Here is a 27,783-nt window from a genome sequence, read left to right as displayed (position 1 = left end):
AGAGGCCTCTGCAGGTCCCCTGACCTCGGGGTCTATAACAGCAACTTGGCTCGGGCCTTGGGAGTACGGGGCTAGAGGAGTCACCTTGGCTCTTTTTGGAATTTTATAGGGCCGCCCCCCTCTTTGTGACGCCCTCTGGCGCTTACTCGCCTTCGCCCCTATAGGACGATTCAGTACGTTATCCAAGCCGGAGTCCATGTTGCCTGCAGATACACAATTTACACATTACTGATCAAGCCTAAATTACAAAAGAAGCAGGACTAAGGTCAAAAGAAGCCTAATTGTTACTCTCTACCGAGCTTGTGCTCGGCGACCAAGAAATTCCCCTATCTTCAGAGGATGCTTGGGGAGTCCCTTCTCTATATGTAGGAGACAACTTTGAAAGGTCTCTATAATAAGTTGGTCTTGTATTGAACGACGACCCCATCCCAAACCTTGTTTAAACTATACATGGTTTGGTACTGACCTAACCAACTATCAAACCTATGTACCCTCTCATCTACCCCAGACCAAGCATGAAAATTATGGCTAGGTTCCTCAAAAAGGACAAGTACGTCGGATTTGTGTTTATAAAGAGAAGGGGACCACTTGGTAGAACTAAGTATTACTTTACCTCCGCCACCCATGCTCGAGGCCTCATCTTGGGCGTCATTTCTCGAGGCAGGGCAATCATGACGGTGAGCCACAGAGGGACGGGCCCGTGAGCTCGAAGACCTCCGTCTCAGGGGAAGTCTCTCAGTGGGAAGTGGCATGTGTTCCCACTTGAAGTACTTGCTGTAGGCAGAGTCATCTGTAGACTGGTCTTGCTCCAAGAGGCCACAGGCTCGGAGCCGCTCTTCATGGAGAAGATAAGATAAAGAACGCCAACCATAGGGCAGTTGGAGCAGAGTTTCCTAATGTTCCACCATCGACTCTGAGGGGGTGGGACGGTGATAGTTGGATGAAGAGATGGTTACATGTTATTATTCTAAGCCTAATCATTAAACAAAAAGGTAAAGTATAAGTGTGAGTACTTACGAATGCGTTGGAATGAATAGAATCTAGAAGGAGCGAGACAATCTGTCTAGAAGAACGCGAGCTTAAATTTGAGAGGATGGTTTGGCATATCCTCGAAAAGTTTCTTCTCCTTCCGATAGCTCGATAAATAGTAGAAGCCATCCCCTCTCCTAGCTCGATAGGGGTTGCTTTTGACACAGAAGAGATACAAAATCTCTTGGGGTGAGGGTCCTTTCCACTTCAGTTCGTGGTACAAGAACCTGAGGGCGAAAAGAACCCTATATGAATTGGTCTGGAGTTGGAAGGAAGCAAGCTCAACAAAGTCCAAAAAATCCTTAAAATAGGATTTCAGGGGTAGCAGAGCCCCAGCCCTCATGTGCTCACGACTCCAGGCCACGAGCTTAATCTTGCTGTGGAGATTTCCATATTCCTGGGCAAAGCAGCTCCGCTCGCTCGGAGTCACAGGTGGACACATCAGTGCCCTGGAAAGTTTCAGGTTGTGGCAAGCTAATAGCTTAGAAATTTAGCCCGTTGAGGTGACTGTGCTCCAATAATGCTCAGCCTCGAAAAAACCCTCTTGCAGGGTGGGAGTGGATGCAGCTCGAGAAGTGGAAGGACGATTCGAAGGGTCCTCTATTAGCAAGAAGGAAAGTGCACCAGGCTCGTAAGCAATGGTGACTTTGAGTTTGGGATCGAGCGGGATAGGTCTGATCTCAGGGTCTAGATTTGGATAAATCGCAACCCGGAGTATCTTCCTTTTTCCTTCCTCGACCTCGTCATTCTAACGTCGAAAACAGTCTCGGATCTCCTCTTGTTCGCACCTCTCGTGGTTGTAATGTATTAAGCGCTAGTTCCGAGTGAAGGGAGACTCTGGACTGGGAGTTGATGAAGAGTAAGTAATTGCGAGCACTAACCCCCACTGAATCTCAGAGTTCTGTGCCATCTAACAAGAAAGAAAAGGGTGAGGGCCAGGCAGGCAGGCAAGAAATCCCAGAGTGCAGTTTTGGTGATTCGAGCTCAAAAGCATGAGATAACAAAGTAATCTCAATCGAGGATGAGGTCTCGAAAGGATAAATTGAATTCGAAGTGGAACCCCAAACTATTGTAAATTTTGGGTTTCTAGCATGTACTTAACACGAGAGTGGGGAAGTTTGGATTCATTTTAAGGATCCCGGATTTTCAGGGATAAAGCTGACAGTTACCCAAACAGGTGATAATTTTGGGATTTGTGCGATTAAAAACCCTAATTCAGAACCTCCATTTCTTGGCTTATACGATACACTATTATTCGAAAAATCCTACCTTTGCATTTTTTGCACTAAATTTGGGTTTGAAACCCATGATTTTGAAAAAAATAAAAATTGAATCCTATTTTTATGTAGTATCAGCTAAACAATATGGCTAAGGCTACTAACTAGTGCATATATTCATACAAAAAGAAAGTACGTAAAAATGAATGAAGAACATAAAAATGCATGAGAAATCAAAAAACTGAAACATACACACAGAAACTTGCGGATATAGAGAAATCGTCGATTGAAGGATTGGTTGCAAGAATGATCCCACGGAATTAAAAATGCCAAGATTATTTTGTTTCTTTGGCTTAGAGAACATATAAAAAAGAGGAAGAGAGCTCTGGTTCATTTTCTTCTTTCTGAAAATTGGAATAAAAAAGTGAGGAAGATGAAGATGACGCGACTATATATATGTCCCAGAGGGAGGTCAAAGTTCGAAAAAATTAGGGGCTTTGGTTTGATTTGGTACTTGATCTAATGGACAGGGTGCCAATATGACAATGGCGGCAAAAAGCTAAAATATGAGAAGACGTGGGCAGACGAAAAGAGTACTTGAGTACTCTGACTGCGCAATCCATGGTTGACGCGTGTCCATACTTGAGTTTGGTGGGTGGCTCAGTTTTTGGAGGTAGCTGTTCAAAAGTTTCCGTCTCATAGGATTCGAACTGATACTTTTGAGTGGGCAAAATGTTACACCCAAATTTCGAGAATATAAATTTTGATCTCGAAAGTTAGGCTCGTAAAGTGTAAGCTCGAAATAAGCAGGTTCGTCATAATCGGCTTTAATGAAAATATCAAGAACAACCTCATTGTGCAGTAAGTGCGACAACATCAGATTTGGTGAGCTCGGAAACTACATGGTCTCGGAGTTTTTCCGAGATTATATGTCAAGCTCGAAGCTACAATGACAGTGGTTCAACACTTGTATAAATTCCCTGATTCCTGCCATTAGACAAGAAGGTTTGAGCACGGGCATTGTGAGCTCGAAAAGGATGATCTGAATAATGTTACTTGTTAAAAGTCGAGGCGAACCGAGAGAGCGAGCTCGTGTTGGTTGATCGGTCTCAAAGGCGTGTGAATTGAATGTTCAAGGGCGCGAGCTGAGTGTGAACATCTTTATTGTTATAAAATCCCTATCTTTAATTGAATTTATTTAATTGATTTGTATAATAACTTCCTGAAATATGAGAGGAGATATTCGGAAACCACTCTATAAATAGTGTGGAGCAATTCATTTGTAAGGACTGAGAAATTTGTATTGGGAAGACTCTGTAAAATTGTTTACAGATTGCTTTGACATAAATCCATAAAGTGAATATAACACAGACTCGTGGACTATGCACATTTTAACTACTGAACCACGTAAAAATCGTGTCTATTATTGGTTATTTCCTCTCGTATTTTTTTTAATTGCTCTTCATTTCTAAGTTGACAAAAAATGGCGTCAAGAGAGATAAATAATGTTGGTACATCAAATAAATTATGCCATAAGTTATGTATATGTAAAAGGGATATTTTTAAAATGTAAATATGAATTTTCACATTATTATTTTGGTGCAGTTTTTTTTTTTATTTAAATGAGAAAAATATTTTGGTTTAAATTCACTTGTGATTTTTAAACAAAATACATAGTTGCTGAAACATTGAGTCATTAAACTAAAATAAATGTTTTGTTTAAAATTAATGAGTCTTCCACCTACATAATTCAAGTCTTAAATAATATAAGTGAAAATATATTTTTCCCACACTTTAAATTATAAATTCTCACATTTAATCATGTAATTTTTATTAATTTAGAAAAAAATATTCTCTAAAGGAAAGAAGAAATTTATTAAGTATTTCTAAAAGATTACAAATTTTGTTATTTTATATGCTATTTAAAATAATAAATGGAATTATTATTTTATGAGAAATTAGGAAATAGCTAAATGAATTATTCTATAAAGTAAATGTAATGAATTAAATGGTTTAATCAAACTTTGGGATTTAAGGAAACAAATAATGGTAATTTAGAAATGTTGCTGAATTTTATTTGAGAAAGCAAGAAATAAGCATGTAGGAATTATCGTTTTAAAATGTTACATTTTAACAATGCTCCCAAGTATGCATGTTGGATGCAAATGAATTTTTACGTTCAAATATATGCCTATTGTTCAATCATATGATTTTTACTTTGTAACCATGGAGAGTTAATAGGTAGAATTAGCATTATTCTTTTACGATTTTATGTAAGAAAATGTGTCTATTTGGAATTATTGAACAACTTGTATCACGTGTGCATGGCCCATGCACACGTGGGGTATATGCGTTGGACATGAGTATTGTTATGTGATTCTAAGAGACGACGTTTGACTATGATTATAGGCTCATTGTGAAGATTTTCTCATTTTTGTTTTGCTCGGACCTGAGGTAAGGAAGTTGATATAATTTTTATGTTTATGCAATGAAATGGTAAGATTGGTTTGTTATGAGGAAAAATGATGTGCTATGTATGATGATGGACCATGTAATATGAAATATAGAATTCTATCTTAAGATGTTATGATGTGAATAATGCAACATGTGTTTCCTTTGTTGTGATGTGAAATGGATAACATGTGTTTGTATGCTGTATGAAAAATCAAAGGGTTGCTAGCATACTGAATGCGACACAAGAAAGGAGTTACTAAGGATATGACGTAACTTATAGGACGAACGCAGCGAGGTTATTCAAGGACCTGAGATCCTATTTACCTCACAGAGGAGGTCTTTTCAGTTTTATGCTTTTACTGGTTACCTTAAAATGTGACATGGACAATAGCGATGCCATTATCACAAAGAGTGTGATTATGATGTATGGTTATGATGTGTGGCTATGATGTATGATTATTATTATGAAGGTGATACGATATGATTATGAAAGGAATATGATATAGCTATAGTATGATATGCTATGCTATGAGTTTTACGATATGAATATGTTCTTATTGTGTTTCCTTGAATATTGTTGTATTTGTTTGTTCTTCCTTAGTGGGATTTTAGCTCACCCCCTTACTTTCCCCCTTTCAAGTAGTAAATAGGGTTTTTCTTTGGCACGCGCTGTGATGTGGGGAGTTCTGACGTCTGGGTGTATATGGCGTGGGGGTATCCTATGAACGAATAAATGATTGACATAAGCGTCGAGTTTTAAAGAATTATGTTATGGACTTTAGTTTTAAGCCTATCAATGAGACTTAAATTTTATTTTTCTTTAAATGATGCATAAGAACACTTTATTTTTATTTTAAATTATTGGACCCAACTTGCAAGTTTTATCAAGGCCTCACTGAATTTCATAGGTTAAATGGTATTTTCTAAATATTTATGAGATGGGAGACGTTTTACAAAGTAATAAAATAGGGCGCTTTTACAAATTCTATCAGAGTCAGGTCATTCAGGCTTCCAAGGACCCTCCCCATACACGCTAAAGATGGGAAAATCTCACCTCACCACGTTGTAAGTATTTGTTCTATATGTTATCTTTATTCTTTCCGCATTTAAATTTTGTAGTTTGTAATTGCAGTATAGAAAGATGCCTCCTATTATTAGAACCACTAAGAAACGGTTACTCAAGGAGATTCGCGCGATACCTAAGGTTAAACTCGACGAGGATCACAACTATTGGAAGATTGATGTACTAAAAACGACGGCATTGGTTTGCGATCGTATTCAAGGAATGATGAACAAAAGAGGGGTATTGCTATGGCCCATATAACAATACTGGGTGTTAAGGGAGGCACTATCAATATATCATCAGGCTCTCCTTTAGTTGGCCATGGAATGGCACGATGTCGCTCAGGATGACCTTGAGTTTGAAATCATCGAATACAAGATCTACAACCTCATAGATAATTATGAATTCCACCGATTGGAGGCAGTCATGGTTAAGAATGATGACGAAGGGATGGAGGAATGCTTTGAGACAGTGCTGACATGGAAGGGGATATGGCTAGGATGAGGGCATTGGTGAGTGCTCCTGATTACTTCAATATTTCAGAGGACGTCTTTGACTACAGCTCAGGGGACCAGTCCACGATTGAGGACTAGAGTCCGTCTTGTATTTCCTTTCAATAAAATTTTAACGAATAAGATGAGACTTTTCGTAAGAACCCTTAAGAACTGATGGCTTCTCATTTATGGTTAATAAACACTTTATGGGATATTTGAATTTTGGTGGCCTGGAATGAAAAAGGAGACGGCAGAATATGTGGCACACTGCTTGACTTGTCAGCAGACAAAGGCCGAGCATCAACGACCAGGCGGATTGTTACAACCCTTAGAAATTCCGGAATGGAAGTGGGAGATGGTCACTATGGACTTTGTCACAGGTCTACCAACCACTCCCAAGGGGCACGATGCCATTTGGGTTATCGTGGATAGGCTGACTAAGTTTGCTCATTTCTTGCCGATCAAGGTAACTTATGGCGCACATAAGTTAGCGGATATTTACATTGCAGAAATAATGAGACTGCATGGTGTACCCAACTCCATCGTATCAGATCGCGATGGGCATTTTACCTCAACATTCTGGAATAGAATCCAAACGAGGCTGGGTACTAAACTGAAGTTTAGCACTTCTTTCCTCCCGCAAACAGACGGTCAAAGTGAACGAACAATTCAGACACTGGAAGATATGCTAAGAGCCTGCGTGCTCGACTTTCAAGGGTCATGGAATGAGAAGCTTCCACTAATAGAGTTCGCTTACAATAATAGCTATCATGATTCCATCAAGATGGCTCCGTATGAGGCGTTGTATGGAAGGAAATGTCGATCACCGATTCATTGGCACGAGACTGGTGAAAGAAAGTTTCTCGGATCGGATGAGGTTGATCAGATTACAGAGGACATCCGACGGATAAGGCAACGCTTGCAAACTTCGGTTGATCGACAACGCAAAGATGCTGATAGACGCAGGAGACCCCTGGTGTTTGAGGTTGGCGATAATGTGCTGCTGAAGGTAGCTCCGCTACGAGCGGCTATGCAATTCGGGAAGAAAGGAAAGCTTAGCCCAAGGTTCGTTGGACCTTTCGAAATCATAGAGAGGATCGGGGAAGTAGCTTATCGTTTAGCTCTTCCGCCCGCCCTGTCTAAGGTGCATGACGTGTTTCATGTATCCTTATTGAGAAAATACATGCGTGATCCCTCGCATGTAATCAGCTATGAGCAGCTGAGCGTGGATCCTCAGCTCGTCTATGAGGAAAAACCGGTTATGATACTAGACCGAAAGGAAAAAGTGTTGAGGAACAAGACGGTGCCATTGGTAAAGGTGCAGTAGTGTAACCATGGCATTGAAGAGGCAACCTGGGAAACAGAAGACAAGATGAGGGAGCTGTATCCTCATTTGTTTTAAGTTTCGAGGACGAAACCTTTATAAATTGTAGGTATGGTAACGTCCTACGTTTTCGGGTACCTTTAAACGACTCGGGTCGGTATTTTTCCCCCGGGTTAAGAATATTATTTTAAATAATATTATATTTTGTTTGTAAGTATTCCATGAGTTATTGCTAGCCAAAATATGAATTTTGTGATTTTAAAAGTCAAGATAAGACTTTCGGTCCTAGACCGACACAAAAACCCTGATCGGGTAAAAATCTCGGAAAATAAAACGAAAAATCATGGCAATTATATTTTGGGCATAAAATACATTCATAAAAGTTAAAGTTTGGTCAAAAATAATAAACCTAAAAGAAAATGGAAATTTTAGGGCATTTTGTGTTAAATGCCTAATTTTGCCGGTCTGGGGAATTTTATTCCATGAATGGACCTTAGGTTAAATTTTATTATGTGATTAATTAAATTAAATGTGAGAGACATTTAATTTAATTAATTAATGTTAAGTTTGGTGATTAAAACTTAATAAGAGTGAAAAAATGTGTCAAAAGTCAATTTGGACTTTTCTTCTTATAAACCTTTATTAACCTTTATAAAAAAATAAAAAATAAATAAAAAAAATTAATGGTCACATATATGGAAAATGGTGGCTGGCCATGTGCTATTTTAGAGTGGTGTGAACCCAAATTTTATAAAATTTAAATGCCATTTAATTAAGAGGTCAAGTGGGCAAGTGGGTAGAAAAGCACTCAAGTACATTGTGATATTTTGAAGAGTATTGTGAGCAATTCCCACACTAAGAACCGATCACTCTCCATCTCTCATTCACTATCATCTTTTTTGAAGACCTCTCAAAGTGTTCTCTCCATTTTTCAAGCCCAAGAACACCAAGGAAACTTTGAGGCTAAGTCTTGGTCTAGGAAGTATTTTCCCTAAGGTAAACTTTCACTAATCTAGGTTTTTGTAAAGTTTTAAGCATAGAGTTTCAAATAGCTAATTGACTATGTTGTTGGGGGAAGTTTGTTAAGGTTTTTGAAAGGTTTTGAAGGAGTCAAAGCTTATAGGAAGGTCCAAACCTTAAGCAAGAACACCAAAGAGGTAAAAAGTTTACTTTTGATGATTTTGTTGTAGGGTTTTTAGTTTTAAGCATTATTTTGTATATCTAATGCTTAGAGTTTCTTGTTGATGATGTAATAAGGTTATGGTAGTTGTTTAATAATTTTTATGATGCATGTGTATTGATTTTTGAAAATGGGAACCAAAACCCCCAAGGGTTTTGTAGGATACCCTAAAACCAAACATGTTTTGAGCTGTGACTTCCAAGGGGTCAAGCAGCCACTGTATATTGTTTTTGTAAAATTAAATTGTACTGTGATGTTGTTGAGATTGAGTACATAAAATTGAGCTTTTGAAACACTAAAAAATGTTTAGAAATGAGTAAGTTATGCTATTTCAAAGTTTAGGTAAAAAACTGTTTTTTTGTATTCTCATTTTCGGAACCAAGTTTGGACAGCCACTGTATAGGGCAAATGAACCCAGTTTTTCTAAAATTTTGTGGACATATTTCTGGCATAACCTATTAGTCCACTGTAAAATTTGGTAAGAAAATATTAAACGGTTTGAAAGTTATTAACTGTCAAAGTTTGGAAAAAATAAGGACTTGAAAATAAGGTCATTTTTTACCTCATTGTTGGAAAATGATTTCACCAATAAAAAATGCTCATTTTGACCTAATATTTTACAAAGACCTAAATGGCATAACAAAAATGGAATTGGGAAATTTTGGTAACAATTGGGTAAGTAAATTTCAAGATATGAACTAACGAAGTATGTAGTTAAAAATGTAAAAATTAGGTTTTTCACACTTAGTGTAAAAATGAGATTTTGGAACATAAGGTCAAAAGTAAAATTTTGCTTATTTCAAGATATAAATTGGTAAGTCTTGAAATCATATTTTCACTAAAATTATCCCTTTGACTTTAAATGAATTATTTTTATTAAAGAGTTTTTATTCTTTCTAAAAATAAGAGATTTAATTTATTAATAGTTAATAAATTAAAAGAGGGTTTAAAACCCTATATTTTGAGAAAATAATTAAATAAATTATTTTCCTAGTAAGTAAAATTTATTAATTGCTTTTGGAAAATTAATTAGTCAAGATGAGAAATTTATAACGGTTTTCCTAATTAAGAAAAATTAGGCAATTTTTCTTAAAAAGGTTTTTTGATATTAAAAACCTTAAGAAAACAAAAAGGAAAATTTAAAGAGTTTATTTTCTTTAAAAATAATTAAGGAATTTATTTGTATTTTCTGGATATAATACCGGCTAAAATCTTACATATTTTAACCTACTAGTCGAAAGTGCGGGTTAATAGCGATACCTTGAAAGAGTAAGATTTTTAGCGGGTTGTGGGGAAATACCATTGTGATACCCGAGCCTAGGTATCGAGACCTTAGGATAGGTCTCCCCGAGACTTAGGGTTTAGTCTCGAATATTTTGTATAACTTTCCTTAATAGGTTTAAAACCAAATAAGGATTGTAAATCCTTACAAATGACTTTTATTAAAATGACCAAACTGCCCAAAATAATAATAATGAATTATGAGTGCCATAATTAATCCGAGTATACTGTATGGATAACTACAGTATTGGCTAAGCGTAACTGGACTGAACGTTGGAGGGTGAAACCCTGCTGAGCGCTAAGGACTCCAAGTAAGTCAACTTATATTGTATGGCTGCTACATGAAATGATTATTGTCTTGTATGTTAGTATAGGGATACATGCATATATATAGGCTGTCATAGAAAGTTGCTTAGAGACGTTAGTCTAGTGAGTGCTGATTTAGAAAATATGAACGGTAGAAGTCCGTCATATCCTAGACGGTTGATCCCCGTCACACTGCTTGATTTTATTTATGTCCGGTTCATTACCGCGACGAGTGGCCATGAGATGAGGATAAGCTGGTTAAACCTAGGGGCGCCAAGATAAATGGGACCTAGGGGCCCTCATACTTACTTAATCATTGGACGGTTAGAATCCGAGCAAGTGCTCTGATAAGTTATTCCCGGATAGCAGCCGTGAATATTGGCCATTCCGTGAGAGTGCCTAGAGATACTAGGGGTTGCCAAGATTGAGTGAGGTTGAACACCCTAGGGGCAGCTGCTCACCAGCACCACTGATTAACATAGAAGTCTCTGTAAAACCGTGTAAATTGGATTACACTCTTGAATAAGTAGCGATGCCCTAGGTAACACGATAGTTATCCTTGATGAGAATATTTATTGGCTAGATCTTAGTGTGGAGACTCGGTTCTCTTTTACAGATTAGCAATTATGTTGGAGGGCGCGTTACGCATGAATTGTTGGAAATTGTCGAGCGTTGGTCTCGAATTATATTGTGATATAATATATCTGCTTGCTCTGGGATTTTCTGAGTGCAGGGAGATAATTGTTGGTAAGATATAGTTGTGATATAATATATCTGCTTGCTCTGGGATTTTCTGAGTGCAGGGATATAATTGTTGATAAGAATTAGCTGTGATATAATATATCTGCTTGTTCTGGGATTTTTCTGAGTGCAGGATTTTTATCTAGATATGAATTAATTTATCCTTGGTTATCAGGCATGACCATAAGTTTGCCAGGACGCTTTAGCGCTCTTGAAATTGATTGTGTAGGGTCCGGATCCCTATTTCTCTATCTGCTTTGTTTGAAAGTTGATCTTACTAAGCGTTTTCGCTTACCTAGTTGTTTCATGTTGTAGGTAAGAGCAAGGGCAAGGCAGAGCAGTGAGCGCTGGAGTCTTCCTTGCAAATGTACATGTGGACCGACCTTTTGGGAAGCCGTTTTATTTTTGGAAATGTTGTGTAATTTTCCTAAACTAGGCTCACTCTACTCTTTATAAAACATGTTTGTAACTAAATGTTAAGTATGGCCATACGACTTTTTAAAAAGTTTTTTTTTTTCTATGGGTTTTTGAGACATTTTGTTAAATGAAAACATTTATATTTCCGCATTATCGAGTCTTGAAAATCCGGGTCGTGACAAACCAAACCATTTTTTATTTATCCTCTCTTATGATTTTCTTTTGGTGGCTTTGAATCTCATAATGTCGACAAGAGGATGAGGAGGCAAGGGAAGAGGGAGAGGCCGAGGAAAAGGTGTCTCCATAAGATCTAACGCCACAACAATTCCTTATTTGGGAATGCCATCAACCCAACCAGCAACCCCACCTGCACCGACTGTGGATTTGGCTGCAGAGATAGCAAGGTTGAGGGAACAACTAAGACAGAGAGATGAGGAGTTGGGTCAAGCAAGGCAAGTACCCCAAGTGCCCCAAGTACCAGTGGCACAACCTTAGCCTCCAATACCACCACCTGTGCCACTGCCTATTGCTTATGGATTTAAGCCATTCTATGAGCGCTTCACAAAGCAAGCCCCACCTAGCTTCGAAGGGAAAGCTGACCCTATGGTGGCAGAGGATTGGTTGAGAATAGTAGAGGCCATCTTTGATCACATCGAGTTGAACCATCATCAGAGCATTTTATGTGCAGCCCACCTACTCAAGTTGGGTGCAAGGATATGGTGGGATGTGGTCAAACAGACTCATGACTTGAATAAAAAAACCCGGGAAGACCTCGTTTAGGCATTTGGCAAGAAGAACTACAATGCGGTTGTATTGGCAACCAGGGTGGACGAGTTTGTGACTTTAGTTCATAGGAACCTCTCCATTACTTACTATGCATAGAAATCCGATAGGTTGGCTAGATTTGCACCTGAAGTGGTACCAACCGAAGCCATGCGAGTCCAAAGGTTTCTGAGAGGACTCAAGCCAATGATTTCTAGGGATGTTAAGATGACTAGTGTTGAGGTGGTCAGTTATGTTGAGGTATTGGATAAGGCACTCAAAGAGGAATACTTGAAGGATCGTATATGGAAGGACAGTGCTGCCAAAAGGGAGGCCAACAGAAACAAGGGCTTCTATGAGGGCAATAAAAGGAAAACTAATGAAGGGAAAAAAAGTGGCACTGACAAGAGGCCTAGACCCCCAGCCACAAATAACATCAATCGCAATAGTCATTACCCCGACAACAATCGCAACAGTCACAATAATGATCATAACTGCAGGTATCACCAGAACAACAAAGTTGAGCACCCCAACTACCCTAAATGCTCACGACAACATGTGGGAACATGTCAGGTCGACAACAACAAATGTTACAAGTGCAGTCAGGTAGGCCATATGAGGAAAGATTGACAACAGTGGAAAGCAGGGCAGAGTAGTAATAGCAACCTAGTGCCACCAAGGGTTTTTGCATTGACCTAAAAGGAAGCAGCCAACAGTAACACCGTGGTCACAGGTCAGCTCCCTATTTCTAGTATGATGTGTAGAGTCCTTATTGATTCTGGAGTGACTCACTCTTATGTTGCTATGACTATGATTGATAAATTGGGTATGCCTTGTAAATTGTTTGAGCATAGTTTTAGTACAATGTTACCGTCAAAAGACATGATGTTGTCAACTAGGTGGTTACAATCAGCACCTATAGCAATAGAGGGCAAGGAGTGCTCAACGGATCATATATAATTAGACATACCACACTATGATGCCATACTTGGCATGGATTGGTTAGCCAAACATGGAGCGATGATTGACTTTAAAAAAAGACCATGGAGTTCAGAGCAGAAGAATGAGAACTATTTTATTTTAAGGGAGAAGTGGCGGGTTTTCGTACACCCATAATATCGGCACTGGAAGCTTGGAATATGATGTAGCATGGGTGTTCAGCATATCTGGTTAGTGTGGTGGATAAATCCAAGGAGGTAGCATTGAAACTAGAGAATGTTCATATCGTTTGTGAGTTTTCGGAAGTGTTTCCCGAGGAATTTCAAGGCTTACCCTAGATAGAGAAATTGAATTCGTTATCAAACTTGCACTAGAAACAACACCAATAACTAAAGCACCCTATCGAATGACACCTGCAGAATTGAAGGAACTCAAGACCCAGCTACAGGAATTGTGGATAAGGGGTTCATAAGACCTAGTCATTTGCCATGGGGTCACCAGTCCTATTTGTGAAAAAGAAGAATGGAAGCATGAGAATGTGCATTGATTACCAAGAACTCAATAAGGTCAACATTAAGAACAAATATCCTTTGCCTAGAATAGATGACATTTTTTATCAACTGCAAAGGGCTGCAGTATTCTCAAAGATTGATCTGCGATCCTAGTACCATCAGTTGAAAGTAAAGGAGGGAGACATTCCTAAGACGGGTTTCAGAACACTATGAGTTCCTAGTGATGTCTTTTGGACTCAATAATGCCCCAGCAGCATTCATGGATATGATGAACATGGTATTTAAGGACTACTTGGATACGTTTCTAGTAGTAATTATAGATGATATCCTTATCTACTCAAAGACCAAGGGGGAACTTGAAGAGCACTTGAGGTTGAGCCTAAATAGACTACGAGAGCATCAATTATACACCAAGTTCTCTAAGTGTGAGTTTTGGTTGTAACAGGTGACTTTCCTAGGGCATATAGTGTCCAAGAATGGAGTAGCAGTGGATTCGGCAAAGATTAAGGCCATTAAAGACTGGCCCCAACCAAAGAATGCCTTAGAGGTTCGAAGCATCTTAGGGTTAGTGGGTTATTACTAGAATTTTTTCGAGGGGTTTTCAAAGATTGCCACACCCTTGACCAACTTGACCTGCAAACATAAGAAGTTTTCATGGATCGAGAAATGTGAAGACAGCTTTCAAACTATGAAGGACAAGTTGACCCCTGCACCTATCCTTTGTGTTCCCACAGAGGGCGGGAAATACGTGGTGTATTGTGACACATCAAAGAACGACTTAAGGTGTGCATTGATGCAGGATGGGAAGGTGGTAGCTTATGCTTCTAGACAACTCAAGGACTATGAGCAACAGTATCCCACCCATGATCTTGAGTTAGCAGCAATGGTGTTCGCACTAAAGATATGGAGACATCACACTGATCACAAAAGTTTAAAAAACTTTTTCACATAGAAAGAACTGAATATGAAACAGCGGAGGTGGTTAGTACTAGTGAAAGACTGTGATTGCAAAATTCTTTACCACGCAGGCAAGGCCAATGTGGTGGCAAGGACATGGGAGCATTTTAACCCTGAGCACAATAGAGGTGCCTCTGCAGAGAGAGATTATAAATGTCAGTATTGAGTTCATGACAAGAGGCCTAGCAAACAACAAGTTACTATCCTCCCTACTAGAACAGATTAGAGAATGACAGAAAGTGGATGAAGCCCTAATAAAGCAGGAGGCGTTGGTACGAAAAGGTGATAGCAGGGACTTCACTTTGTCTACGGTGGATTGCTGTGATAAAAGGATAGGATCTGTGTGCTTAACAATGATGAGATTAAGGAGGGTATTATGAAGGAGGCGCATACAACACACTATTCTTTACATCCAGGCACTACAAGAAAAACAGTATTCATAACACTTAAAAACTGCTAACCGGGAGTATTGATAACGCTTCTGAAAACGCTAACGTAGCCCCTGTTATTAAAAGTCCTGTCTTTTCTATAACAGTATTCAAATGTTATGTTCGATGTTATCTTAAACTATTCAATAACACATTTTTAGTTGCTATAATATTCAAATAATAACATTTAGTTAGAGTATTTGGTTATAAATTTGAAGTTTAATATTATACTTTTTGCATAACACTTTTCAACTGTTACATTTGATTATTTTGATAGCGTTTTTAGTTTGTTATATTATATAAATCATAACAATTTGTTACGCTTATAATATGTTTCTAAATCATAACATATTAAGGTTTTTTATTGTGATAAGGGTACTTATAAGTTTTTTTTTTAATTAAAAGATTTTCATTATTGTATTTTGATAAAAAAAAAAAATCAAAATTAATCATAAAATGTAATTATCAATATATTGATAAACCATAAGTATTACATTAAACAATAACTAATTCAAACTATGAATGTGTCTACTTCATGAGATCTTAGTTCTAACTTAAGTTTGAAAGCATAACATAATAAAGTTTTATAATCTTGAACATTTTTTACTTCAAAAATGAAAAACAAAAACATTACAAGATACTCAAAAGTAAACCATGCATGAAACTTACTCCATCCTTCAATTCATCATCCTTTGTGCACTTGTCTTTGTTGTGAGTCCATTTGTTGTGCATTTGTCATATACTTGTTTCCCTTTCTTCCACAGGTCCATGTGTAATCCCCTTTGTAATAAAGTCAGTTGTAGTCCAAAAAAGGCCTATTGTCGTCAAGCTTATGTTAAGCTCTGTCTTTTGAACACTGTAAGCTCCAGTCACATCTACACACCTGTAATAGTTGAGTGTAATAATGGAATCACACCAGCAATTACTTAAAGTGGTAATTCTAGGGCTTTAAAAAAAAAAATCAGTTTCAAATTTCCTTGTATTAATTAAAAATGTATGAAAGTTGTAATTCTAGGTTTCTATGTTGCAAGTAATGAAATTATTAGTTTTTATCAATCAATCCAAGTATACGTGTCAGTGTGTGCCTATGCATGTTTGTAATCGGTCACTTGATATATTATGTCACTGCACAATACAGTATCTGAGAAATGACAGCACATTCAAGTGATCTCATCTATGCAAGTGTGGTTTTATTGGTTTCCATCTAGAGACAGAATGTATCAATGATAAGAAATTTCAATTCTTATTTCACTAGTTAAACAGCCACAAACTCTTTGGAAGACAAAGTTCTCACATTCTATGATATCCCTTTAGGTCTGGTTGACAAGTCTTGGAAGTGATCTGAACCTAAAACAGCACATATGGACATTAGACACATATTATTTCCCTTAAAACCAAATAGATTATTACATAGATATGCATGAACATCAAATGAGAAGAACCTCATACCACTAGCTATTTTGCACAGCTTAATGATTATATGTGCTAAAGACAAAAAAAAAATGGAGATGCTTAAAAATTAACAAAGACTTGTAAAAGATTTCATTAACCCACTTGGAATCCAAACTAACATGTATTTAGCCCGGGTTAGAGAAATTTCATAGATATATTTCTCCAAATAGATCACACAGCCCTGTTACAGCATATACCTTACAAGATACAGTTTTCTCTTTCTCTTTTTTTCTTCATTTATTTAAATTATATGCACACACACACATACACACAAAAATATGAGAGCCAAGAGCAGTTATTCTATAAGGAACACTTTCTTAATCTCCATACCAACTACTACTTTCTGAGTTTCATGAGTTAGATCAGTTATAAGCTTACAGCATAAGTTATCTACTAATATATGTGTATTCATTCTGTTTATAGCAGCAGTAAAAATATATTTTTTAGCTATGCCCTTCAGACGTGAAAGTTTATAGAAAATATTTGTGTGATATTGAAAATGTAACACCGGACACATATTGGTGTAGGTTCCTTAACATTTAAAAAATAAATAAATCCTAAATAAGGAGTAACAAAAGCAACAATGTCACACTAAATCTTCTGGAAACACTGCTAGAACCATTGGAGTTAAAATATAATGGCAGCTGCATCAGGGAAACAGAAATTAAGAATTTGATTTTGAAGCTTCTCTCCAGTTAATATACAATATGGACTAGCATCCTAGAAACACCAATGACTCAAGAAATCAACGAAACTGGGAAAAAAAGGACTTCTAGAAAAAAATATAAGAACCACATATATACCACTTCAACTAATTTATTGACCACAAATGAAAATATTGAAATGACGTTCACTACCAACAAAAATTGACTGTCAAGAACAATACCACGACAACTGAAACAACAACATGGCGTAGAAGCATAAACAAAAAACTACAGCTAAATTCAGGAAAAATATGATCATCTAAAGTTTTAAGTGGGCTAGCATTATCAACCCATCAACAGTCAGGAATCAAAATTCAATCCTCCGTCAGTAGAAGATATGTGAGAGTTCTTTTAAAAGTAGCAATCTCAAATAATGAAACTCAGTAGATTTAAATAAGCGAGCAAGTCAGTGAAGCAGATGAGAAAGCTTCCAACACAAAAGAAAAAAATATCACTGACCTCTTTCTAAAGAACTTGAAGACACATTCAACATCGCGGTCAAAGTACCTGAGGATGAGGATATATGAGAATGAAATATACAATGTAGCAATGAGAAGCTTATGTAAAAACAACAATTTTTTTTTGTCCTTAAGGAAACATAAAAACTTATAAAATGAAAACATAAAGACTTATAATTTTTACATATTATAATATGAGACACGTTGAGATCCCGTGCCATCTACTTTCACAAGGCAATGAATGAATGCTATACTATAATTTTTACAGACTTATAATGAAATATCACTGGAACATTGTGCCAAGAACTTAAACAACTCAGAATTGTAGTAAATGGCTGGATGTTATTTGGGGATTGAACAGGGTTAATTAAACAAAGAGAACAAGCACTTAATTAAACTTTAAAGCATGATTTTTAAACAATTTCATGAACAAATTAGATATAGGTCAAAATTCATAAACTAATTTGTAGACATATCAGAGAACTCTTATAGCAAAAAAAAAAAAATACCTCACCAACATCCATTGCTTCATCTGTTAATGCAGCCACTGTAAACACAACTCCTAACAAACCCTCAACAGCCAGAGTTATTGCATGAGCTTCACTAGCAACTAAGACTATAACAAACCCATGGACAAGGCAAGCCAAGATGACAACCCAAGCAGTAACAAGTTCCTGAAATGCCAGAAAATCAACTAGCAAAGAAATATCAAAATATAAATAAGCATAATAGAAAAAAAAATGAAGATTCAAACAAAGCTTGGGAACATCTGCAAGATGAAAGCTAAAATAAATAAATAATATAACAAGTGAATGCAAATCCAATCCCATAACTATCATATAAACTATAACTTACCAAAGCTATAAATAAGAAAAGAGAATACATTGCAAATAAAATCAAACTTGTCAAACAACTTGCTGCCATTAAGACATTATAGTTTTTTAGACAACAGGGAGCAATGAAGACATAAAGTGTTTCATAACTTTCTTCATAAAGCAAGGCAAAGGCTTAATACATTACAAACATAATCAAGCAAAGTTTTTTTTTTCTAATAATAAAAAAAAATAGCTATATGTCCTTTACTGATATTAAAACAAGGAAATACAAATCAATGCAACTTAATCTTAACTAGAGTTTATAAGAGCAAGCATATTCCTACTGAATTCTCAATAACTTAGTAATATAATCAGAATTTGGTATTATTCCATTGTATACACTACTAGGAAACAAGATCTTAATCATATTAAGTCACACAATAGCCAACACATATATTAACATCAAAATAAAATAATTATAACAAAATCAATGATATTACCTCAAGATCTTAATCATATTAAGTCACACAATAGCAGAGTGAAAAGAGCTTACCCCACAGCTCAACAACATTTTCCAATTTCTAAAAACAAAATCTGAAATAGAATTGAATAGAGAGAAGTTAGGGCAAGAGATTGAAATAAAATAGAAAGATTCAGATTTTACCCAAAATTGCAGAAAAAAAAGATGAGAGACTTGGATTTCTAAGAGAAAAATCTAAAATGACAGAGAGTAATCTATATTCATAATTCTACTTTGGTTAGGAGTGCCCAGCAAGAGTAATAGTTGCACACTTAATTGCTACATTGTACCTATAGAGATGAAATGATAAAAGAAAAATTATGCCAGGCATAAAGAGTATAAGCAAGGGAAAATGATTTCACAGCACAATAAGATTAAAACAAGAGGAATTATGTATATGTATAGGACAGTGGTGATGAATGAGAGAGAAAGTACGAGTGTTGGGGCATTGTAACTAACTAATGGGGAAGTTTTGGTTTTATTTTGAATTGGTGGATTACCAATCACTGCTCTAAATCCCCTCTATTATGAGAATAACGTATGGGGCAGGGGAATAAAAACTACTGCTCAAACAAAAAGTTTCCACATATTGCAGTAAAAAGAATCATCTAGTTGTTTTTTATGCCCTGTTTTCTTAATTTGTTTTCTATTTCTATTGTTTCTCTTTGCAACTACTTAGAAAATAATTCCCTTATATTGCTCTCTAAACAACTTCAGAATAAAGGAAAAGCTAGAAGGAATCAAATAACTCAAGAAAATAAAAGGCCAAATAAGAAACTATAATACACTGAAGCCATATATTATAACAACTCAATGACTAAGAAACAAAATAAAATAACTCAAAAAATATACTAATTCAGAGAAATAAACAAGAGATAACCACTATAAATTCCAGCTACCTGAGTTAGCAAATAGACATATATACACATTCATCAAATTAAACAACAACAATCATAAAAAGCACAACCTTTTATTTACTCTCTTGCTAACTAAACTATGAAAAAGAAACAACAAGGTTTGTACATGAAACAAAGAAAGTTCAAAGAAAAGTCCAGAAAAAAGAGTTACATAATTCTCTTCCAATTCTATACGAGTGAATTGTAATCCAAACTCAAAGATACCACTTTCATTTTCCTAGTGAACATAAAATATATATATATAGAGAGAGCATCAATCTTTTAAAATTCTGTTAAAAGAAGAAAATCACACGAGAATATCAAGGCCATGACTCATGTGAGATTTCAAGCTACGAAGCTCAGCTTGGGTGAAAAAAAATACAGAGATAGATACATATATTAGCAATATGACATCACCAAATAAAACAACAACAATATTAAAGCACTATTAATATTAAAGGACATAAATATTATATTCGTGCATGGTTTATACTACTATAGCAAGCCAACGAGTACCAAATTGCATTATTCTTTTGTACCAAATTGCAACTGACAACTTAACAGCCACAATGCCAATCAATATCAGTATGAATGCATCTAAAAAATATGCACAGGACTACCAGTGAAATGATATAGACATGAATTTCCAACTTGATATGGAAAGATAGGATATTGAGAGAACTAGCACTATCACTAAACTAATTCATTCAAATACATTTTAAATTTTAGAAATATATTAAGGAGCCCAAATTTTACAAATATGTATAAAATTGAAAGTTAACAGAATAAAAGGAATGATCTAACAGAGTTAGTAAAGCACAACAATACAATTTTCATTTACCAAACAATGTTTATGAATTTCTCATAATTAACTCTACAAAAAAAGAAACTACTTAAATTATAAATGACTTGCAAGATGAGATGAGATGAGATGAAAAGAGACATACTGGCTCATGCAGCAAATTTTGTGTACTCTTTAACTGTACAAGAATATTGTAAGCCAATCAAATCTGAAGTGCCAACTAAAATTCCCCAAAAGACTAAATCATGACCATGAGAAAGAAAATCTACACCATCTTACAAAGAAGACAGAACATCAAAAGTAAATTTTATCATGAAGTTTAAACAGCATGAAAATTGCCCAAAATAGCACAATAACATGTCCAAATGCTAGCTACTAAAACCATGTTCTTAAGAAAACATAAGTGATTTGCAAGTAAAAGATAATAAACAATATAATGAGAGATAATTAGCTAGATACCAAAATGCATGAAGCCCTTACCTTCAGAGGTTTTGATGATGAGTGACCAGAATCCTCAGTGCCACTGCTCTCATTTTCCAAACTCGACCTCACACGGAGCTCGACTGGCTTCGAGTTTACTACCAAATTTAGCAATGAAATTAAGGGTTTAAGTTATTTCTCATACTAGTTCATCTTAAGGGTACTAGTAGTGTCATATATATACGTATATATATTATATATACAGAGAGAAAGAGAGAGATTTACTTACAGTGGAAAATGGAGGGTTTTGAGAGGCATTGTGGGATAGCTGTGAGGTGAGAAGGAGAAGGAGAAGCCATGGTCTCTTTCTACCTTTCTGCTTTAATGATTTACAACACATCAGAGAAGAAAAATCAGAAATAACACCCACGAATGGCAGCAGCTTGGACAATGGATGGCGGTGGCTTGGAAATCAAACGACGGTATTCAGTACTAGCATTCCAAAATGAAGAAGGAAAATAAAAAATCAGTAAAAATAAAAGAACAATGCTACAAAAAATTCTTACTAAAAGGGTATCATAATCCAAACATAGACCATTAGATTTACGTGATAAAAGGGCAAAATAAAAGGCAAAAGCAAAATGACCCAACAACCAAATCACATAGTCCATTCATTCATTTGCACTCATTCTCCTTAAATCTGCAGATTAAGTCATATCATCTCCACACATTTAACTTAAATAAAAAAATCTTAAATACAAACCGAACCATAGATATCAAGAAACCAAGAATCAAGTATAGTAACCACAACCAAGAACAAACTAAAAAAAAATGCAATTCGGAGCAAAACCCAGATACGAAAACCGATCATAGATATCAAAAAATAAAAATAAAAAAAGAAAGAGGGATTTACTTGTTGTTATCGCAGTCCATTCGCTGAAGCAACAAAACGATGAACAAGTCCTTCTTCACCACAAAACCAGAGAGAGTCTAGTCAATCTTGAGGTCTCCTCCTGCTCTGACTGTATGAGAAGAAAAAAGTAGTTATTACGGAGAAGGAGAAGCCATCTGGGTATTCTGGGTATGAGGCGTTTGGGTTCGTGAACGGTGATGAAGGTGTTTGGATTAAAGCTCAGAGATGAGATGTTTAGGTTCACGAACAGAGATGGAGCCATCTGGGTTCAAGCTCGCAGAACAGGCTTTGGGTTTCAAGAACATAGATGAATGATGTTTGGGCTCAACTATTCGGACAGAACAAGATGAAGGGGAATGGGTTGGAAGCTCAAAGATGAAGGGTCTCAGCCTAAGGGAGAGAGGGAAGAGATTGAGAGAGATTAGGGATTCAGACTGAGAGAACGAGAGAATAGAGAAAACCTTCTTCATTTTTTATTTTGCTTTTTTATTTGTTAAGTAAAATTTCATTTGGCGCCTGTTACTTTTCATTTGGCGCGTATACTGTGTCTGTGTATTTTTATTTTGCATGTATTAATAACACTTCTAAAGTTATGTAAGATTTTGCCGTAATATTTGGTCAAAAATGTTGTAGTGAGGGTCGAAAAAGATGTACCAAGACTTTAAGGCATTATATTGGTGGCCTGGAATGATGAAGGACGTTGTTGAGTTTATTGCCAGATGTCTGACATGTTCGAAGTCAAGGCAGAACACCAAAGGCCAGCAGAGCTACTTCAACCGCTTTACATTCCAAAATGGAAATGAGAAGATATAGCAATTGTAAAGTCCCAAATTCCCTAATATGGCTTTGTGCCTTGATTAGGGGGCCAGGAGGGCAATAATTGGTTTATTTTATTATTATGTGATCAAATGCATGATTATGTGAGTGGTATTATTATTATATGGCTGTATCAGCTTGCATGTGGGCCTTTTTCTTATTAGAAGGGAATTTTCATAATTTTGGCCCATTGAGGGCATATTTGTATATTTGTGTGTATATGGATTGAGATCACGTTATTATGTGGACATATTTTGATTATTCGGCACGAGACGATCCTAGTGAGCAAAGTAGCAGTTTCGTCATATCAGGGTCAAATACCGGGCTCAGGGTGAGCCTTGGGGTAATTGGTAATTTAGTTCATTACCGAGATCGGGAAATGGGGAAATTATTTGGTAATTATTTGAGGATATTAGAAATAACAAGAATTGTGAGGCGTTAATTATGATCAGCGAGGTAAGTGGCTAATGAAAAAATTTCCCTTGAAGGGCTTTGGATAGATTGAGTTGGCCCTAGGGGCATTTAGGTCATTTGTGCTGAATAGAGGCTTAAACCATAGGTTTCTTCAGCTGAGGGAAACCTTAAAACAGAGTTTATTAAAAATAGAACAACTTCTCTTCCTTCTACACGTTTCTCTCTTTCTCTCTAAGTTCTTTGGGTGGAGCCTTGGACTTATTGAAATTTTGGAAGCTTGGAACTAGGAATTGGTATAGCATCAATGTAAGGTCATTCATAGCATCCAAGGTAATGATTTTATCCTTTGATTCCTTGAGTTTCTAAGTGTTCTGGTGGTGTTCTGGTGGTGTTCTTGCGTTTCAAAAACTCAAGTAGTGATTTTGAGTATTAGTGGGGTTTTGATTGTGTTTAAACTTGTGATTTCATGAGTTTGGTGTATTGATGAGGTTTTGGGGTCAAATTGTACATTTGGATGGTGTTTGGATGAGGCTTTGGTCATTTCAACTCGGCTGAAAACGCAGGGGAAGAACCAGAAGGTTCTGAACTATAAGGATAGCGCCTTAGCGCTGTCCTGGGCACCCCAGTGCTAGGCACTGGAAAAGCAAGGGTGGCTCCCTGACTTGGATGGCACCCTTGCACTATCTTCAGTGTCCCTACGCTATTCTAGTTTCAACAAAGCCTATTTTTAGGGCTTGGGAAGACATTGGGGGCTTGGGTGATGGTTCCACCACCCCATTGGGTGAGATTTGAAGTCCCGAGAGCACGGGTGTGATCCCAGAGTTTATTTTAAGGATTGAGTCATATGAGATTATTATTTGGTTATGACTAGGTTATCATTAGGGGCTTGGGACAAGATCATGCACAAGGATAATTTATATATAACTTGTGCTCGGACCAAAGTTAAAAAAACTGTACCCAATATGTGATGTACCTGATTAGGGCTTGGCCCGAATGTTGATTATAGATTTGATTAGGGCTTGGACCCTTGTAAATGCTCATGATTATAATCATGCCTGTGAATAGTGATTAAGCATGCTAAGTGCTTTGTATATGGATATTTGCTATATAATGAATGCTTGTTAGCATTATATAATTGAGAAAGGCTAGACTTATGAGTCAAGGACAACAACAGCGCTGGTCGAAAAGAAATGAGATATTAGTCAAGGACAGCAATAGCGCTGAGCGCTGGTCGTAAAGCATTGACTTATGAGTCAAGTGCGGAAATAGCGAGCTAAGCGCTGGTCAATATGGTTAAACCTAATCAGGAGGGCATTATACACTCATCCGACCAAATGGTCGTGGAAAACTAAAGTGTCAGGTACGTTGGGCCAGCTCCAAGGCTGGTTATACAAAAGATAGAGCAATGGGCCCTAGGGTGACTTATTAGTCCCAGATCCTAGGGCGTTGAGCCCTAGTGTGATTTATTCATCATATACTTGGGCAAAGGGCCCCGAGTGACTCTATGGTCACTTAAGTAGGGCATAATACCCCAGGTTGACTCTATGGTCATCTGATTAGGGGTGCAGGCCCTAGAATGATTCTATAATCATTTATTTGTACTTGTATGCATGCATGGGTATGTTATTACTGCTGGGCGTGCTAGATATACATCTGAATCTATATATATTATTCATCCACTTGTATTAAATTTTCTTGCTGGGCCTTGGATCACGAGTACTATGTGGTGCAGGTAAAGGGAATGGAAAGTTGAACTAGCAATGAGTTGGAGAGCTTACGTGGTGACGTGTACATATGCGGCCGCTTGACCACCACAGCCAAGGTTTCTCAGAAGAATTAGGGTTAAACGCTATTTTTGTCGCTTATGTTGGTGGATTGTAACTTTCAAGTTGTAATGACCATTTTGGAACTGTAAACAACTTTGTAAACGTTTATTATGGGATCCCATGTACAACTTAATGTTTTAATGAAACATCCAATCCTTTTTGGCCGAAATTTTTAACCCTGGACCCTTAATCATATTTAGATGAACATTTATGGCCTAATGACTTATTTTGCGAGTTAAGCACTATTTAAAATACATAGTGTAACTGTCTTGGCTAACCAGGGCGTTACAACTTGGTATTAGAGCGTGCCAAGGTTACGGGTTCCTGAAGGCAAGCTGGGCATCTACCCTCACCACTAAAGACAAGCTAGACTCAGGGTTCGGTAACTATTTATGTGGTTATTTTCTTAACTGCTTAAATAGGATATAAATTCCTTATTAAGTAGCATGATATATACTGATAGGGCCTGGCCCTTGACTGCTGCATGACATAAAAGGATGTGTTTATTAGCACTGATATTGTTTGTGAATGCAAAAGAAATGCTTATTAACATTGTTATATGAACATGTAGGTCAGGACACTCATTACCGCTATCATAGATACATGTATGCCAAAAAATGTTTATGAAAATTGTTATATGGTTATGAATGCCAGAAAATGGTTATTAGCATCGTTAATTGTTATGAATATCAGAACGTGCTTATAACGACCCAAAATCCCTAATGAGGTTTAATGGTTGGATTAGAAGGCCGGGAGGGCCATAATTGATTTATTACGCCATTAAATGTTATATGCATGATTATGTGAATTATATTAATATATGATGATAAATGCATGCATGTGGGTCCATTATTTTTTATTATAAGGGCATTTTGGTAATTTGGCCCATTGATGGCATATTTGTATATTTTCATGCATCTTGGTGAATTATGGATGAGGCCACATTATAATTTGGATTTGTTCGAGCTATTCGGCATGAGACAATCTTTGAATACAAGTTAGCGGTTTGGTCGTAACGGGGTTATTTTTCCGGGCTCGGGGTGAGTCTCGGGGTAATTTGATGCTTAGTACATTACCGAAAATTATAGGGTAATTGGATATGATTTATTACTATTTGAGAATATTGGGAATAACGGGAATTGGAGGACATTAATTATAATTAACGAGATAGACGGGAAAGGACGATTTTTCCCTTGCTAGCCTTGAAAGGAAATTATTAACCTAGGGGCATTTTGATCATTTGACGAAGGGATATATTTAACTAAGGAAGGCTGTAGAAAACTTAAGCAAAACAGAGCCTCTTCTCCTTCTTCCTCCTGATCATTTTTCTTCTTCTTTTTCCTTTGAAATTTTGAAGCTCCAAATGAGGATTCAAGATAGGGAAGAAAGGCTTGAAGGTTTAGGTTTGTGTTCAGCCATTGAAGGGGGTTTAATTATGAGTTTAAGGTAAGGATTTCAGTTTGTTTTTCTAGTTTGCTCTGTTTTTGAGTTAGTTTGAAACTTTGGATTTTGATTATAGAAGTGGCTATTTAAGGTAGTTTTAAATGGTTCAAAACTTGGGTTTTGATGAGGTTAAGGTAGTGATGAGGTTTTTGGTTTAAAATATAAGTTTTGAAATGTTTGAGTAGGTTTTTGGAATGATTTAGAAGAGGAAAAATGAAGGTTTTGGCTAGGTTCCAGGTGGGGTCGCAGTCCTATTCTTGTGCGCCGCAGCCCGACCTTAGTGAAGAAGAGAGATGGAGCTGAGGGCCTTGGGGCCGCGACACTTTGGAGGCTGGTCGTGGCACGTGGTGCAGGCAGTGGAGACTAGTGCCTCTATTTTTGGTAGATGAGCCGCAACTCAGTGGGCTGGGGCCGCGACTCTTAAGGGTATTTGTGGCTAGAATGGTGTTTTAATCGTGGGGACTCAAACCTTACGCCTCAGGATCATTCCTTCTACTCGGTTTAGTAGAATTTGATGTCCTGGAGGCTAGGTCTTTGTTTGGGAAACTTTTATTTCTCATTTTAATGATAGGATTTCATATTTGGTTATGACTAGGTGACCGCTAAGGGACTTAAGGATCGATCGTTCTCAAGGGTCATTCTTTTATTATTCCACGCTCGAACCAGAGGTAAGAAAACTATGGATGAGGCATGTTGAGTGCTCTATATGTGGACATTGATTGCATTATAAATTCTTAGCAATCTTGCTTATCTGTGAATGGTACTAACTTATTAGTCAGAATCGGAAATGGTGTTAGTAATGACTATGAAGCTGTGACTTATTAGTCAAGTTTGATAGCAGTACTGAGCACTGATCATATGGGATTGACCTATGAGTCAAGAACGATATTAGCGTGTTTAACGCAAGCCAAAAAGATTAGATCTAATCGACATAAGCATTATCAACATAAGCATGAAATGCTTGACCGACCTTAACTTCGATGAAAACAAAAGCGCTTGTCTAGTCTAAAGGCTAGTTACATAGAGCCAGGGCTATAAGCTTAGGTGACTGATACGTCACATGGCTAGGAAGGCATGGGACCTCAGAGACAGACTTATAAGTCATTTAACAGAGATAGACTTATCAGTCATCTAATAGAGATAGACTTATCAGTCATCAATACAGAGATATACTTATGAGTCATCTATTTAGAGATAGAC

At 36.8% G+C, this 27,783-nt stretch overlaps 1 protein-coding gene and 1 long non-coding RNA gene across 2 annotated transcripts; one reads left to right on the top strand and one right to left on the bottom strand.

Annotated features, from left to right (window-relative positions):
• The first annotated feature begins 8,438 nt into the window (after positions 1 to 8,438).
• Positions 8,439 to 11,649, top strand: LOC133780676 (uncharacterized). The gene is made up of 3 exons (XR_009869502.1): positions 8,439 to 8,738; positions 10,288 to 10,353; positions 11,405 to 11,649. It is a non-coding gene; the product is annotated as an uncharacterized LOC133780676 (long non-coding RNA).
• A 6,012-nt stretch (positions 11,650 to 17,661) lies between these two features.
• On the bottom strand, positions 17,662 to 18,577 carry LOC133780675 (uncharacterized). Its single transcript, XM_062220262.1, has 2 exons — positions 18,228 to 18,577; positions 17,662 to 17,767 (listed from the first exon to the last, which is right to left on the bottom strand). The coding sequence occupies exons 1-2, from the start codon at positions 18,555 to 18,557 to the stop codon at positions 17,759 to 17,761; spliced, it is 339 nt and encodes a 112-aa protein (XP_062076246.1). The 5' UTR covers positions 18,558 to 18,577; the 3' UTR covers positions 17,662 to 17,758.
• Positions 18,578 to 27,783: the final 9,206 nt, after the last annotated feature.

The sequence above is a fragment of the Humulus lupulus genome, chromosome 5, assembly GCF_963169125.1.
Source record: "Humulus lupulus chromosome 5, drHumLupu1.1, whole genome shotgun sequence".
NCBI lineage: Eukaryota > Viridiplantae > Streptophyta > Magnoliopsida > Rosales > Cannabaceae > Humulus > Humulus lupulus.
This window is presented reverse-complemented; position numbering and strand designations above follow the sequence as displayed.

Coding starts and splice junctions, on each gene's coding strand:
- LOC133780675 (XM_062220262.1), bottom strand. CDS start 18,557: ATGATAGTTATGGGATTGGATTTGCATTCACTTGTTATATTATTTATT.